We start from the raw sequence: 17,483 nt of genomic DNA, 5'->3' as shown, positions 1-17,483 counted from the left end.
ATTTTTTAAATATCTAAATTCTTATTATGACTTACAAGACATTGTAGATGATCCGTCAAAAAATTTAGAAAATTAATCTTTGAGTTTTTGATACAATCGAAGCATATAGTTTTTTGTGGAAATATATTCGGTCAGTTTCTTACGTTACACGGAAATTGTACGTTTGTTATTTAGGAATACGTGGTCGGAAGACAGTGTAGTCAATGCAAAGAAGGTACGTTCGGTTTAGCACTGGACAATCCGAAAGGTTGCACCGAATGTTTTTGTTTCGGAAGAACGACCTCCTGTCAACAAGCTGGTCTTAGTTGGGGGCAGAGGAGATTGACACGACCACGAACTCTTTACGTCAATGACACTATCAATGACATAATAGTAAGCATCGTAGTATTACGCAAAATGATTTCTACGGAAAATTCTTGTTCTTGTTCAGCTAAATCTTTGTCATTTAATCTTGTAAGAATAAAATTTGTATATTACGCACGTGCAGTGTAAATCTAAATATTCGACATACGTATGCGTATCATTTCGAGAAGAAATTTATCAAATTCAAATTAATTTCTTTTCCGTCAATCTCTCTTTCGGATATAATTACATTAGAAATAGAAAAGTTATTATTGCTGTTATTAAAATATTACCAATACTGTAATATGAATAGAATGAAAAAATAATTATTAAGATATTTCTCCATTTATACAGGTTTCTAAATTTAGATCACGGGTGTTTTTATCTCCTATTAACGGTGGTTTAAACATGACCAATGGACTTTCGACGATCCCTGACACTGGAGGTGATGTGACGATACCATCGCATTTGTATTATAATTATCCTCTCTATTGGATGCTACCCGAATCTTTTCTTGGTGATAAGGTAACTTCAAGTGTCTCGAAAAACACTTGAACATTTCATTGAATTTTACATTACGCGACAAACAAGTGGCCACACAATGCTAAAAGATGTCTTAACGTAATTCATAATTTTAGGTTGTATCCTACGGAGGATTTTTAAGATTCACAACTTCGACAGAAGGTGGAATACCTTTAAGATCAACTTTTCAATATCCGATCGTGCAACTGCAAGGAAACCGTAAAATTGTCTTAGAATACTATTTACCCGTACCTTCGGATAGCAATCATTACGAAGTCAGGTAATATTGAATTCCAATTAGTAATTAACATAATCTTAATTTGATATTCTAACAAGGAATTAATGACTGCTTTTATTTCGTTTCGATAACGAAATGATACGAATTGACGGTATTTTTAGATTTCACGAGTCCCTATGGCAATTACAAAATAGGCCAGACTATAAAGTCACGAGAGAGGTTCTTATGGTCGCTTTGCAAAATTTGCAATACATTCTGGTAAAAGCCTCCGATAATGCGGAATTTACAAGGACGACGTATGTAAACTTTATCATCGAAGTTACTTCTTGTTTTTCCTATTTTCTTCTTTTTTCTTCCCTTATGTAAATTATTTAACATTTATTTAAAATCGAGAAAATTCTTAGAATATCGAAAAATTGTCTTTATTCGACGATATTTAATACAAGATCTCTCTTCTTAAACCTGTGTTAACGTAATTCCCTTTAACTTGCAAAATTAAGTATTTGTGAAATTCTTTCACTGTATTTTTGCTTTATAAAATGTCAAATTATTGTATTATTATATTAAATTTTAGTTTGCACGAAGCTTCTATAGACGCTGCAGTTTTAACGCCTATGCATATACCGCAACTTGCAACCGGTGTCGAGATTTGCAAATGCCCCCCGAAATATAACAGCACGTCCTGTCAAGATCCGAGTATCGGACACTATCGATGGTACAACAACACAACCGTCACATCCACCATTGTTATCAACCTTATTGGAGAAGCAATACCTTGCCAGTGTAACGGAAGATCTGATATTTGCGATATAGAAACAGGGCATTGCTTGGTAAGATAGTCGACTTGAATTCTACCAACTGCACTTTAAGAAGGAATCATTCAGCTGTGTCTCTTGTGTGCAAAAATTGTCATGTTTTATACAAGGATGAATGCTAGACTTCTTTCTATAACTTATAGACAAAGTTTATATTTTATGAACTAAAATAATTAAATGGAATTTTCAATAGACATGTTATTTAGAATAATAAAAAATATTAAAGAATGCAATAAAGTCATTGTTTCAGATTTAGACGAATGTAACTAACAAAATATAAATAAAATCTCAATATATACATATTATATGCTAAGTCTCTGAAATAAAACCGAACATTTTTGCTACAGAATTGCCGAGAGAATACCGCAGGACCAAGATGCGATATTTGCTCAGACAGTTTCTACGGCCATCCAGACTTTGGCTGTAAACCGTGTCCTTGCCCACAAGCAGATAAAAGATTCTCAAATACTTGCATGGTTCTTGCCAATACGGAAGCAATTTGTGTTTGCAAACCTGGTACGTACCTTCAACGCATCGCAGAAGAATTCCTCTATACAAATTTTAATTGCAAATATATAATAACATTTATCAGAAACTAACTCAATCGTTGAACCAAAGAAGCGTTATTTTTGTTGATGTGAATCATGCGAGAGAGAAGAGCCCTTTCTAAATTGAAATAAATTCAATTGTATCTCTATTTTTGACGTTAGAAATATTTGCTTAATTTTGCATATCCAGAGAGGATATACTTTCGGAGGAAAATGTATTTTATATTCTTTATATGCGCAGGTTACACCGGTAGAAAATGCGAACGGTGTTCTTCCGGATATTATGGATTCCCGCACCTTCCTGGTGGCAAATGTATACCGTGCAATTGCAACCCCGCTGGAAGTTTGAACGATGAATGTGATACGGAAACAGGACAATGTAGGTGCAGAGCTGGTTCTACGGGTCGTGATTGCTCTGAATGTACTGCGTATCGTCACGTCTATATAAATAACGTTTGCACGTGTAAGTGAAAAATGCGAAAACCTTGTTCGTTCAAATTTATCGAAATTTTTCTTTCTTTTTTTTTTTTTTTTTTCTTTTCTATGATGTTCGAGTAGACATTTTTTTAATTTTAAAATTAATTAAATTTTTGTTAAATCGTTGATATTATTTTGCATTAGCGTGCAACGATAATTGTACCGGTATACTGCTCGACACTGTGGCTGCACTTTCGCAAGAATTAGCAGAAAGCACCACTCATATAGCCAATGGTTATATTCCTCCTCCATGGGAAGATTTGTCTTACATTGACTCCAACATAACAACGTTTCTAGATAGAATAAATCTTCGAAATAGACTGAGGCAAAGAATGAGAGATGTACCCTGGCATGAGTATAGAAATCTTATGAAATACCTTGAAATGTTGCTCAGAACTGTATGTATTCAATTCTAATTTCATACTTATTCAAATTACACTGATTAAATATTTATTCTTAGAGCCTTGAATATTATTTATTCGTAAAGGAAATAGCTCGTAATCGATGGTAAATTTTTTTGTATGAATATTAATAATATTTTAATATTTTAGGCGAACGAACGCGCTCTGCGCGCAGATACTGTAAAATCAAAGACCAGTGATTTAGAAAATAACATATTTAGCGCAAAGATCGAAGCGGAAAATCTGCGAAAATATATAGAAGGTACTTGCCTTAAATAAAATATTCTTATACACAAATTTTTCATTTTATATAAATCTATATATACCTATAATAAGATTTTTCATTTTTCTAGATACAATTACGTTGTTGAATCAATATACAAATGAGAACAAAAGAGTAGAAATAAAAAAAGCATTGAACACAGCAAAAATGATTTTGAACGGTATAAAAGAACTAAATCTAGCAAAGAAGACAATGGAAATAGAACGTTTTCTCGAGTTAGTACTTTTAACAACTTTTTCACATAGATACCGCATTGATTACTCCAGCTTAATTCCATTCACAACAAATATTCTATTATTATAATAAAATCCAACTTTATTACGTCAAGATCATTGGTTCAATATTTATATAATAATTTTTGAAAATTTTTGAAAATTACAGGGACGTCGCAGAATACACTGATTGGTTAAATTCCTTGTACGATGCAACAGGGCCATTAGCAACCGCTCAAAACAATGCTGAAGAATATTCTATCAAACTAATTGACATGCGGAACATCATAGAAAACACGATGGAAACGCTGTTCACATACGATGGTTTATACAACAATATTAATCAAACATATCAGGAAGCCAAAAATTACTGTAGCGAGATTGACATGTTACGGAGCACAATTAATGCGTCTCTTACCGAGGGGGAAAAGCTGATTAATGAAACGCGTAGTTTTATCGTCAATTTTCAAAATAATGTTCAAGTATGTACAAGTACAATAAATTAGCTTACAGACGATTTGGTAGAAATGTAAATTTAATTAATTATTTTAATATTGGTTACAATTACAAGTAACGATATCATCGGTATCTCGAGAAACATCTGAAAAGAAGACATATTAAATTACAGGACCTTCCGGAACTGCGAAACAAATTAACATACTGGTTTGATAAATTGAGTATGAAAGAAGAACTACTGTATAGATTAAATTACGAATATAACGACACATACGTGATACCCGCGATTGCACATGTGAAGAATTTATCGAACTACGTTGATCAGTATGTCAGGTAAGAGAAAATTATTTAGTTTTGTTCTTATACTTTTATATTCATATTATTTTATCGTCGCGTTAATTAATATTTAGATAGTCAAGCAAATATCGTTATATATCAAGTCAAAGAAAAACAAAATGAAAATATAGTATATTAATTTTAATTAGTATTTGTGAATGTTAATTGCTATTACTAAAACGTATCTGTATTTGTAAAAGTATTTATGAAGATATTTAAACAATTTAAAGCTATAGTAACACAATTTATATTGAGAGGGAAAGATAAAATAATAATTCGTTGTTTTATATTTTTAAAACATCTCGACGTACTTGATTATTAAAATACTTGAATATTTAAAACAATACTGAACAATTTTTTCGCACTGGTCCTGTATATATATTTGACAAATACGTAACACAGTGTAAATGTGTATAACGCGGTAGAAATACGTGTTGTAAAAATAATATATATCTCTGCACGAGAACTTGGAAATACTCGGGACTTAAATTAAAAGCAAAACAAAACGAAATCGTATGAAATATGAAGACAGTTCCAGTTGCGAATTAATAATCGTTATTTAGTAGTACGCTTTTACTTTATGTAATTGACGATCGATAACTTGATAAAGTGCAACTTGGCGTTTCTGCCGAGCAGTCTGTTTTCCGAGACAAAAAACATCGCAGCTAGCCCGCTGAAGGCCAGTCAAGCATACAAGAATATCGTCGATAACATAAGAACTGCAAATATAACAGCAACGGCAGCTAAAGATATTTCTGAAGACACGTACAATAAGGTAAGGGGACGCTTTGTAGTCATAGTGATTTAAAAAATAGTCTACTTCACAACTATAACGTATTATCAGATATTTCCCGATGGCCCAAAATCAAAATCGCTGTTGGATAGCGCTAAAGAAATATTGCTGGCATCGTCCAAGCAGCAAAATAGTGCAAACAGACATGGAAAGTTAGTACAAAACGCGAGTGATGGATTGGAATTGCAAAAGGAGGCTGTGAACATTTTGAAAAATACTCTCAATAGTACTGGAATTAGGGATAATCAAGTCAATATAAAATTGCAAACATTGCAAGATGACAGTAAGAAATGTAAGTTCATTTTCTAGCAGTGATCCATTTCTTTTCCTCTTTTAATATTTATACATAGCTATGACTTCAATAATGATCGTTGTGATCATAAAGTATTTGTATTTTGATATACTATATCTATATTTTTTAGAACAAGTTATTTACTTTTGAGCTGTGATTGAAAGTTCTTAATTAAAGACCCTGATAGTAATTAATTTTATCTTGAATTAAATCTTGATTTTTTGGAATTGGCAATAAGATATGTGTTTATTAAAAGTTTCTATTGAAACATCCGTATGTTGCTTTCAGTGCGTGAAAATGTTGAAAATATATTAAACGACAACGAGAAGGTGTTAGAAAGTATTAAAACCTCGCAAAAACTTATTGGAGATTACAAAGAAGGGATTGCTAATATATTAAAACCAAAATTGTACGATTTAAAAAGAGAAGGCGATTCCGAAATCAGTTTAGCCAGCGAAAAATGTAAGGTTTATTATATTTTTCTTCATGCTACGTATAGTATACGTTTCTATATTTAGCTTATCATACAATCATTTAAAAAAATTATTTCAGTGACAGAAGCACTGAGTAACATGAAAAAAGCAGATGCAAAATTAATAAGTTTATCAAATGCGGCGGTAAAAAGGAAAAATGAATTTGATAAATGGAACGATACGTTGACTACAAAATTACAGAATCTCAAAGACAAAATCGCAGAAGCTAGAAACACCGCTGACGGAGTAATCATGATACTATAATTTTTTGAATATATTATCTTTTTATACTTTTGCCAAATAAATTTTTAAATGAAATGTTTTTCTTTAGATTCGCGTTTCTTTAAAATCAGCAGAAGGAAAAGAATGCAGCCGATCCTACAGACCACCCACATTACAGCCATCATCAATGAATTCGATTATCATGACCTTTGCACTTCCAAAAGGGAAAAAGGAAGGCCCCCTATTTTATTTGCCAAGCAGCATAAATGTAAGCATATTGCTCGAGTTAAATACGAAATTAAATACATTATGAAATACGAAACGTGAAATACCTTTGCTATGTTTCTCTTGTTCATACAGGATGATTTCCTTGCCCTGGAGATCATTGACAGGAGAGTGAGATTTATGTGGAATGTTGGAGGAGGAACAGGTATTCTTACACACCCTGAAGTGATACAAAGTGGCGATCTTCTAGATGATAGATTCTGGTATCGTATTGAAGCTGAAAGGTATGTTATTTGAAGTAATATATGTATCATCCGACGTTAGTTTTTAATAAGTTTTTCTTATAAGAAATTACATTATATCGGAAAAATCATGTAATTAATTTTTTGTAATTTCTTTATAACAGCATTTGAATAAAATTCAATTCCACAAGATAATAGAAGTGCGAATAATTGAAAAATAAAGTACGATATCTGTTAAAAAATTATTTTCGAAATTATATTATATCCCCGCCTCAAAATAAAACACTTCAATAGAATTTCAAAACCGAATGAGGAAATTAGAATAGCGCATTTCACTAGAGGAAAATAACATTTATATTGAACTATTAACACTTTGATCCTTTTTTCATCTACCTTACTTAAATAATATAATAAATAAAGTCTTTGTCTGCCGATATCTATAATACTTTTGTCTATGTATTAACTGTTTACTAAAATTTATCATCCATTATCTATATCACGTGCAAGAAATTGAATGAATTTTTATGAGAAATTGAAATGATTTTCAGGGTTCGTCACTTGGGCAAATTATATGTACGAAAACAAGCGTCGACAACCAAAGAACATCCACCCATAAAGAATTCGACGGACTCTGAATACGGCCGCTTTGATATTACCAGTTCAGATCGTGTTTGGATAGGAAAAATTCCCATAACAGAACGTAGAAGAACCGAGCTCATTGCGTCTAATGGTCTTCCAGCATGTGTACACCAAGTTATTCTAGATGGAAAGCCTATAGGTCTTTGGAATTTCATTACAACTGCGCCAGATATGGCCTGTGAAGCATGTGTGGAAGGGTAATTATTAAAAAGTTCGAAATTTCATTTAGTTTTTAGATATACGAAGATGACTATTTACCTTAATGTTATAGAGTGGAAGATGTCAAGGATGATATAGCATACAGTTTCAATGGAGAAGGATATGCGGTCAGAAATAGGGTTTCTTCAGGACCATATAATAAATATTCGTTTGGAGTATCGATTAGTTTCCGAACTTACGACGAGAATGCGTTGCTATTTTTGGCAATTAATCCAGACAACGTACGTGGTATTCACATATCATTTATTTTGAATAAATGTAAATTCTATCATGTCTCTTTCATTATATCGTTATTATTAACAAATTCAATTATTATACTTTTGATAATTGTCCTGTTTCTCTTAAAAATCAATTTCATTTTTATCCACAACAGAACCAACACATCATGATATTCCTGCGAGAAGGAAAAGTGATCTTGCACATTGGTTACGGTGGTAATGTTAGCATGGAGATGTCCTCAAACTTTAAGTATAACAACGGAAACTGGACAAAAGTGGATGCATTTAGATATTATCAATTACGTAAAACGGTTGAAAAATGTAGCTTGAGTGTAGGAGGAGAAAACGATAAGAGGATAGGCGCACCTACACCTCAACCCAAAAAAGAGGACATCCCTGATTTCATTCAGGCTAAATATTATATCGGTGGTGTTCCACCAAGTTTTCGCGCGGAAAAACTAATCCTGCCGTCTCAAGTTTCCTTCTTTGGCTGTATGTCTAATATCATCATTGAAGAGGGCTATGATCCAATGGCAGAACAGTATCATGGCGTCGAGCCTACCTGTGCAAATAAAGTAAATAACTTAATTATGAAAAATGGATACCTTCTATCTAGATGTTAAAAATAAGTAAATTCCTACTGGTTGAGATCTCCTTAATTATAAAATAGAATATTGTGGGATATTTTGTTCAGCTATTCTATGAAAAAAATATGCATACATTTTATTTGTAGTAAATTTTCTGTATTGTAAAAAACTAGGAACCACTTAAATAGTCAAGGAATTAAGAAACAATTCCTATAAAAGGAAAATTTATTACTCACTTTTAAAACATTTATCGTTCCCTTTAATGTTGGACAAAGAATTTTAATTTAAGTAAAACAGTTCGTACATAAATAAAAAATAAATTTTTATTTTTGCAGCCATTAAGGATCGTAGGATTTTACGGAGATGGGTATTTACAACATGTATCATACACACTGCGTAAAATAAACTCCACAATGAGTTTCTCTTTTAGAACAATGCAGGAAAACGCTGTACTCCTTCTTTCTACATTCGAAGGACAAGAAGAACGTATGCCTCCTATACGACACATGAACGACGACTCAATTGTAAGTAAAATAATATCGTTATTCTTCTATACGAAAAACTTTTTGCATCGAAATTAAATGAAATAAACGTAATGCAAGGCATTTAATTTAATTCTTCAATATTATATATTTAATATCATATCTGATACAATATCATATACAATATTTGCACGATAAAATATGATCATATTGCGTTTTGGAGTGGTAATATAATGAACGAAATTCGTCAAAATTCTCCAAGTAAGTATTGAGATCACGATCCTTGTTTCTAACTTACAATGTCATTTATTCTTTTAGAAAAAAAGTTACTATTCCATATGCATAATCAATGGGCAAGTGCAAGTGCGTTTAAATGCTGGAAGAGGGGAGCTCACTTTACAATCGAATGACACTTTTAATGACGGGAGATATCACTCAGTAACAGTAATTAAAAGACGAAAAGATATCGAATTGCGAATAGACGACGCTTATCAGAGCGCAGGTAAATTACCCACCAGTGCGGCTATTAAAGCTCCCGAAGAAAGTGGAGGACTATTCTTCGGAGGTTTACCAGTGCTTATTAACAATACCAACATGATTTCCACCACCACGCCTTTGTATGGAACGATTAAAGACGCGATATTTAATGACGAGTAAGTTAAATACAACAAATTTTACAATATTCCGTATTTTCAAAAATGCAAAGGGTATTAAAAAATAATAACTCAAAAATTTGCATCCGTGTGATTGCAATATTTAATAAACTAAATAAGAAATATTCATTAAATTATTTCTTTTTATAGCATTGTTCGTTTTGATGAAGCCATTAGTTTTGAACATGCATTAATTGGTCGTTCCGGACCAAGCATGGGAAAAGACCCTCCTACGTATACACCATCAGCATCGCTGTCAAGGGGAATGTCTACCCAACCGGAAGGGTGTCAAAAAGTGCCGTATTATTCTTTGGAAGCTGGTGCCCTCAAATTTGGAGACAAACCAAACAGTCACACGCAACTTTATCTAAATTTTAAAAAATTTTGGGAGAAGAAGTATGCAATAGAATTTGATTTCAGGACATACTATCCAAATGGACTGCTGTTTATTACTCCAGTATGTGGAAATTATTTATAGCTTTTACAAACAGCATATATTTAAGAATCGGGCCCTTGCCTGGCCTTGATTGACCAAGCTTGTCGATTGCCTTGCCATACCTAATATCCATATAAGCCCTTACACTATAGAATATTACTAATTAATATATCTCTTTTAATTCATAGGGCCTTAGACCAAAACACTATCTCATGGTCGTGATACGAGATGGACAGCTTTTACTTTTGGTGAAAAGCAAGCAGAAGAAAGAAATACTGTTTAAAACACCGTTTAATGACGGTAATTGGCATCATGTAGTGATCAGTCATGACGAGCGGAAGTTGACATTGCTCGTGGATTCTCAAACACCACGCACGATTAAAGTGCCAAGAAAAATTGGACTAGCTTCTATGATGTATATTGGAGGCCTGCCTGAAAGTGGAACACCCATACCTGAACAAGTCGTAGTTAAACTTGAAACCCTCAAAGGTTGTATCAGAGGGTTGAGGATCAATGGCAACGTGTATGATATGGTTGGTTCTACGAGTAGGGCCTATCAAGTGGGACAGTGTTTCCCAAATGTTGAAAGTGGAGCTTATTTCCAGGATGAAGCATATGCCATATACAGTAAGATATCAAAGTTATCGGTTTATAAAAATGAATATCACACAAAAATAAAATTAGATCATAGTGATGAGTGAAATGTTTCTCTTTTACAGAGCGGAACTTTGAATTAGGTGCTGTACTCGAACTTCAGTTGGAATTTAGAACATCAGAATTGTCGGGTGTTTTGCTTTCTATAACGGCACCCGGCAATTCGCCTTCATTATCATTAGAGCTGAATAATGGTAAAGTGATTATGTCGGGTGATCTAGGAGATAACAATCCGTTATATGTAGAGCAACGTTTCAATAGTCCATACACGATCTGTGACAATCGGTGGCACAGAATACAAGCAGTTTATAACGACGAAGAATTGGCACTGAAAGTCGATGAGTTGGATCAGAAGTATGGCCTTCCAGCTAATGTCAATTATCATATAATGGATGCTACAGTTTCTCGCCCTCTATACATTGGTGGTTTGCCAGGTTAGACATACTTACCAACCTCCTTCTATTTAATTATATTCCATTAAAAAATATAATAAAAACAATTTACTATTATATTTATAAATGTGAATGAATAACATATAATTTTGCTCCAGCCTCTGCTCCAAAAGGAACATTAATAACAAGGGATCATTTCAACGGATGTATAAGAAATGTAATGATAGGGGGAGAAAGACGAGATTGGACAGACATGGATGAATTGCACAATATTCACTTGAGCTCCTGCCCAGTACAATGATAATCAGTACAATGTGTGAACTCCTCTGAGTCATTTAATTTTGTTCCAAAGACTGTTCAAAGGACGCACAATGCTCGAAAGGTTTCTATGAACTGTGTTCAATACAATTTCACACTGGGATCAAGTGCCATATCATGATGGAAATTCTTTAATCATTAAGACATAAGGTTAAACGAAGCCAAGAGATGCTAGCATGCAAACGCATGAAGTTTACATTGATGTTTCTCAAACTTGTTTTTATTATTTTAAAGTTCTACGATAACAAATTTTTATACAATATTAATGAAACTTCCTTATTCTTTTATATGTATCTCTTTCTGATATATTTATATAAAAAGTATGTTCAGAAAAAATGATATATAATGAATATAATGTGAGAAGAATAAGCTAATATTTATAATTTGTACATAACAGATTTTACATTTACCTAATTCAACTAAAATTTTCTTAAATAAATTTTTACCATATATAAAAAAAAATGAACTTTCTCAACATATACCAAAAAAATTTAACTTAATTTACATGCATTATATGTATACTATTTGATAAATCAATGTTGAATCACTAATTAATTATTATTTAAGCATTTATTTTGGAAATTATTAACAAAAAAGGAATTATACATTTATTTAATTTACTATTCTACTAAAATAAATCGATTAACATTATTTTAAAAATTTAGAAGTTATCTATTCAATGAATATTGTATTTAAAAAATAGTTTAAAAAATTGTGACATATATACTTACAAAATAATAATACGAGGTAGAAGCAATTCGTTACACTTATATTGCCATTCCACAATAAGTATTTTAATAATAATATTCATATCACTCCCCTTTTGAAGATGCAATTAACAAATGAATATCTTCCCGCACTTTTATACAGATCTACATATTATCGAATACAACGTACATCAAAACTTAAATTGAAAATAAAAAGTTATAAAATATTAACTTGACGAAAAGATCATAGTTCATAATATAAATTGGAATTAACTTAATTATAAACATGAAAGATTTTAGTTTATAATTTAATGTTAGTATATTGGAAGATCAATGTACGACGTAGTAAAAATTCAAACGATTATCCGCCATTGAAATGTTTTCTAGAACTTATTTCACGATATGTATTTCACGATAATTTTGCAAAACATAGTTTGAGAAACAATTTTTAAAGCATTAACAAATTATGGCACAAATTCGCGTCGAATTGTATCATAGACCTGATATGCAAAATAAATGTCATAACATACGTGTAAGTAGCAAGATCACTGCCATATAGTTTAATTGTAATTCATCTGTAAGTCAGAAAACAATTGTACATCAGTATTTAAAGCTATTTATTATCGTTAATGTAAGAACAAATAGCGATTTCGATCGAGAGCGCAGCGTGGAACATGAGATGACACTCGATCGAAATCGTATATTTTTTAAAAAGGAAAGGATAAGAACGAACGAAATGGGATTATTTTGTACTGTTATAGCGGTAGTAAGGTATCGAATTGTAATATTTAAGATGATTAGAAACGGAAGAAAAGTCATGTTTAACACCCTGTAATAAAGTGCCCTTAATGAATTAAATATATATATAGGGAGAAATGTTCTTCACAAGAATATTTTAATATTTATGTCTAGTATTTTTCTTATTCGTTGAAATGTAATATATTATACATATGCAGAAAAATTAACAATGACGCCTTCGCTATTGTGTATAAAATATATAACAATGAGAAAGTATGGTTATTTAATTCACCCTCTTCTGTACTCCAAAGGTTATATATACATTTACATTACACAACCAATTAAGACAAAGAAGACACATTTAGTTCCATTAGATATATATTCACAGATGAAGACTCAAGAATAAAAGTCTATTGGAAAGTGGGTTATTAAATTTTATTGATGACATTCGCTGCAAGATGCTAACAGTAAAATATGACCCAAATTTTGACTTGACGTACTCAATAAATATACATATATCATTGAGTAGTAGATTCATTTATGCGTATATAAAAACATAATATTTACAGACATGGATAAATCGACAAAGTTTTCAGTTTTCACTTCTTTCATTTATGACAATAAAAATGAAGGATTATTACATAAAAGTAATCGTTTATTAATAGTAAGCGCGATTATTTATATCCCATTTTTTCCTATCTCTGTTTTTCGTTTCATTGTTTATCACGCCGATTGCCAACAGCTCACTAATAATATTTCTCTGCTTCGAAAAATATAAATATCAAGCACAAGCAATCATCCTCCCTTCCTACAGTTACACATCCTTTTTTCGAACTTTCTCTTACTGTTTGTAGCTTTTCTTACTATTTTCAATCCCTTCTCCACAAGCCGGTGTTCCTCCGTTGATTCTTAAGATTAGTGACTATTATATCGTTATTCATAAATCTTCATTCACTGTTCGTTCACATTGTTACCGTAGCTTTTAACGCGACTTATGTCTTCAAATCTTATAATTCATCTTACGGCGTTTACTTATTTTCGCGTTCAATATTGTCAAGTCGGACTGTTTTCGGAGACTGAGGCTCACAAAAATTTCTCTATTCATCATTTTTTACGGCGATACACGCAATAGATTTACAATACAAGAGAATAGAATATAACGAACTCCTTTGGATATCTACGATCGACGGATTCTTTTCTTATTTGACGTAAAATTTGTTTTGCAAGTCCCTTCATTACACAAATCATCTACCTTGAACGTGAGCTTGAATAAAATAATCTCGGGACGATTGAACCAAATATTGCATCATTGCGAATTAAAAATATATTTTTCGCGATTATAATTGTGAAGAACATGAAATTCGATATGTTGCATAATTACTTAAGAATAATCAATACGGTCGTGTTCTGCTATGCCATTGCAGAATATAGGGGGGTCTATTGTTCCAGTGAACCAATCCAAATATTGTTTTTTCTTTTCTTCTTCTTCTTTCTTATGACATTATCGCTTTAAATTCCATGCACAGACCCATAAAGTTAAAAAATACATTCTACAAATATTGGACAAGTAAAAAATTGATAAACGCTATAATATACACGCTAAACATAATTTAAATAAAGAATTCGAGAACAAAATTCTACAACAGATAGACCCTCCATATTTCTGTACAAAAATTGTATTTTACCTCTATCTAGTTTCTATTCATTCGTCCTACCGGCGTATTACGAAAAACGGATTGCATACACGTTAAAAAAATTGAATTGTCAAGATGGAAGATCAGTGCCAGTCCCACACGAACGGCGGACAGTTATAATTTATGGCACAATAAATAAATAGTTTTTTCGTTATTACGTTATTATGCTAATTATCCTTCATGTACAATACAAGAACCGCATGTTTCGTTTCGCTTGAAATTGGACTGACACGTTCCATTAGGAAATGAGAAACATACTAAAAAGAAAGAAAAATAAAAAAAGGAAAGAAAGAGAACGATTACCATCCGAAAAAATAAGATCCATATACTGCTTACAAAATTCACGAGAGTAATTACCCAACTTATAAACAGGTTAAACATTAGTCTGTTTGATTAAAATTTCCAACAATATACTAAGACAATTTATAAATAAATCATTAACACTCTCTTTCCAGGGACTCTTTTCTCAATTTCAAGGAACGCAGACTATGGACACTGAATTAGAATTATTTAGGCCTAGGACACATTCAAATAAATTAATTAAAGTAAAGATAACTTTAAATACAAACAAAATTTTTGTTGTTTTAGTTAAATTATTGTTGTTCTATATTCCAAGCCATCTTCTGCTTTCCTCTTACAATGATCGAAACTATCATAAGATTTTAAACTGTTCGATACATCGTAAAGAATAAGTATGTATTGCGCGCAGGAAAGAAAAATAGCAATTCAATCAAAGATTTCACCAGTTCGTGGCCGTTTTCAATATCCAGACACTTCCTATCAGTTACCAAAATTATTACTGTTCACTCAAGAAACGAACTTTTGGTACTGTTTGGTACGGTCTCATTCTCTCTCCCTTCTCAAATCCTTGCAAGTTTCTAATCTTACACCGATACACACTTCACAAAACTCGCTTCAAGATATTCAAATCAACGAGGCATTATATAAATTATATTCGATGGTACCTATACTGTAAAGGAAAAACATCCTCGCACAACATCAATTACATTCAGATCGATCTTAAGGCTGATTTGGTATTTTCTTTCACTAATCAGAATCAACTTATATATTTACAAATCCACATTATTATTATTTTTTACCTTTTTCGTTTGTCCGTGAGCTGGTATTTTTCAACACTTTTCAGCAAACGAATTACATTATCTACGTACGCTGCTGCAACCGTTAACGGCTGCGAAAATCTCATGGTCAACGAGGAATCATTAATTCACCTTTGACGATGACATACATTAAACACAAAAATGTTTTAAGACAGTTACAATGAATCGTACGCAACAATGTTGGTTTAAAATCATTTGGAAAAAATATCGAAGAGACTTCTACAAATGAAATTTTCATTCAAAACAATCATTTTATTCTGATTAATATTATTTTAGTTTTGTTAAATAGAAATTAATCAAATACAAAAATCACATTGAGGAATTCGAATCTTTTTCTAGACTCTGTCAAAAATATATTCAAATTAATGATCCTCTATTTACGTTTAGTAATTTATAAAAGTTAATGGTACTACGATAATAATAATAATAATTATAATAATAATAATAATAATTAAGAGCAGTTTTAATTTACGCGTAAGAGAAATATGTGCGAATTACTTTATGTAATATAAAGACGAAATGTTCGTTCGACACTTATGAAAGCCCTGCCTCTCTTTTAGCAAAAAAGAAGAAACAATTTTATAAGAAAAATTAATTAATACCTTTTATCAATCAGTCACAACTTTCATTTACAACACAATAGCTTACATGATTACAAGGCGATTATACGTCAGAAGTTAGTCCGCAAAGATATTAGATACTGACAACAAACCATTCCTATTAATTAGATATTGATAAACTTATGACACAGTGATTGATGCCAACGTTAACTTAAAAACAAAACAAAACAAGAAGTAAAACAAAAGAAAAATATAAAAAGAAAAGATACAACAAATTACAAAAAACGAAACATATGTGGTAACATTGCGCCGTTCAATATGGTGTGCGATCGTAAAAAACGCTAGAAATGATTGCACACCCGTCTCTGTGAGTCAGCATCAATCATTTGTCTTTATAAAATTGACTAAAAACGCAACGTTTGCATTAATTTAATATGGGCCTGTATTAAAATAGTAACTATGAACAACAGAGGGCATAGTAGCATTAAATGTGACACATGTGTAAAACTATATGACGAGAGGCATGTCTTTCTTGTTCGGCAAATTCACCTTTTTACCTTGCCAAAGGCTGTTGTGTATCGTAAAGGCATCTATGGTCACAGTTAGATGCTTTGTGTGTACTTGAGAAAAGCATTTTGCTCCTGAATTGTATCTAAAAACAAAGAATTATATTATAAATTTATTATATACATTATTGTGCTCACAAGAGTTACATAGTATATATGTTCAATTCACGTGATTATGCAAATGGTACATACGAGAAAAAGGTTTTCATATTTTTCAATGTCCTTGCTTAATAACATGGTATTACAATGTAGAATGAGATCATAGAATTACATCTACAATAAGAATCTAAAAATAAAAGTCTATGATAACAAACTTACTTGAAAAATTTGTCGAACATTTTATCCATAACTTGCTTCGGTCCAGTACCATATAACTTTGAAACTTCTTCTCTATCTGGGCAGTATGAGTAGAGAGCCCGGAATTGGCAGCCAGCATCTCGAAATAAGATAAGAAAATGCTTGCTTTCTGATCTTGCAATTTCGTCCAAAACTCTTCTCTTCGCTTCCTTATTTACCGTTCCCGGAAATACACAATACTCCACAGCGTTTAGCATAATGCCACGATTTGACTTGGTGGTTGGTTGTTTATACAATCTCGGACCTATTGACAAAGAGGAACCAATCT

At 31.9% G+C, this 17,483-nt stretch overlaps 2 protein-coding genes across 34 annotated transcripts in view; one reads left to right on the top strand and one right to left on the bottom strand.

Annotated features, from left to right (window-relative positions):
• LOC117235150 (laminin subunit alpha-1) overlaps positions 1-11,937 on the top strand; it is a 200,000-nt gene extending 188,063 nt beyond the window's left edge. For 4 of the 5 annotated variants that reach the window (XM_033496929.1, XM_033496919.1, XM_033496947.1 and 1 more), the window contains 27 exons: positions 175-372; positions 697-867; positions 981-1,144; positions 1,264-1,398; positions 1,677-1,932; positions 2,265-2,433; positions 2,707-2,928; positions 3,087-3,340; positions 3,494-3,605; positions 3,697-3,841; positions 4,008-4,320; positions 4,467-4,627; positions 5,267-5,405; positions 5,475-5,715; positions 6,004-6,177; positions 6,268-6,434; positions 6,520-6,678; positions 6,771-6,919; positions 7,426-7,713; positions 7,788-7,956; positions 8,109-8,528; positions 8,876-9,064; positions 9,341-9,675; positions 9,826-10,132; positions 10,300-10,738; positions 10,831-11,199; positions 11,316-11,458. In XM_033496929.1, the coding sequence (XP_033352820.1) occupies positions 175-372; positions 697-867; positions 981-1,144; positions 1,264-1,398; positions 1,677-1,932; positions 2,265-2,433; positions 2,707-2,928; positions 3,087-3,340; positions 3,494-3,605; positions 3,697-3,841; positions 4,008-4,320; positions 4,467-4,627; positions 5,267-5,405; positions 5,475-5,715; positions 6,004-6,177; positions 6,268-6,434; positions 6,520-6,678; positions 6,771-6,919; positions 7,426-7,713; positions 7,788-7,956; positions 8,109-8,528; positions 8,876-9,064; positions 9,341-9,675; positions 9,826-10,132; positions 10,300-10,738; positions 10,831-11,199; positions 11,316-11,458 (5,988 nt within the window). Of the gene's footprint in view, positions 1-174; positions 373-696; positions 868-980; positions 1,145-1,263; positions 1,399-1,676; positions 1,933-2,264; positions 2,434-2,706; positions 2,929-3,086; positions 3,341-3,493; positions 3,606-3,696; positions 3,842-4,007; positions 4,321-4,466; positions 4,628-5,266; positions 5,406-5,474; positions 5,716-6,003; positions 6,178-6,267; positions 6,435-6,519; positions 6,679-6,770; positions 6,920-7,425; positions 7,714-7,787; positions 7,957-8,108; positions 8,529-8,875; positions 9,065-9,340; positions 9,676-9,825; positions 10,133-10,299; positions 10,739-10,830; positions 11,200-11,315 lie in introns of all 5 variants that reach the window. The other variant, XM_033496911.1, reaches the window with a different exon arrangement.
• Positions 11,938-13,337: 1,400 nt separating this feature from the next.
• The window catches only part of LOC117235194 (patronin), an 86,822-nt gene continuing 82,676 nt past the window's right edge, over positions 13,338-17,483 (bottom strand). For 28 of the 29 annotated variants that reach the window (XM_033497065.1, XM_033497092.1, XM_033497134.1 and 25 more), the window contains 2 exons: positions 17,177-17,459; positions 16,800-16,944 (listed from right to left, as the gene is read on the bottom strand). In XM_033497065.1, coding sequence (XP_033352956.1) covers positions 16,800-16,944; positions 17,177-17,459 — 428 coding nt within the window. Of the gene's footprint in view, positions 16,945-17,176; positions 17,460-17,483 lie in introns of all 29 variants that reach the window. The other variant, XM_033497008.1, reaches the window with a different exon arrangement.

This window comes from Bombus vosnesenskii, unplaced genomic scaffold (assembly GCF_011952255.1).
Source record: "Bombus vosnesenskii isolate JDL3184/JDL3185 unplaced genomic scaffold, Bvos_JDL3184-5_v1.1 scf7180000013264, whole genome shotgun sequence".
In the NCBI taxonomy this organism is placed as follows: Eukaryota; Metazoa; Arthropoda; class Insecta; order Hymenoptera; family Apidae; genus Bombus; species Bombus vosnesenskii.
Note: the sequence above shows the minus strand (reverse complement) of the source record. Positions and strands in the feature narration are given on the sequence as shown.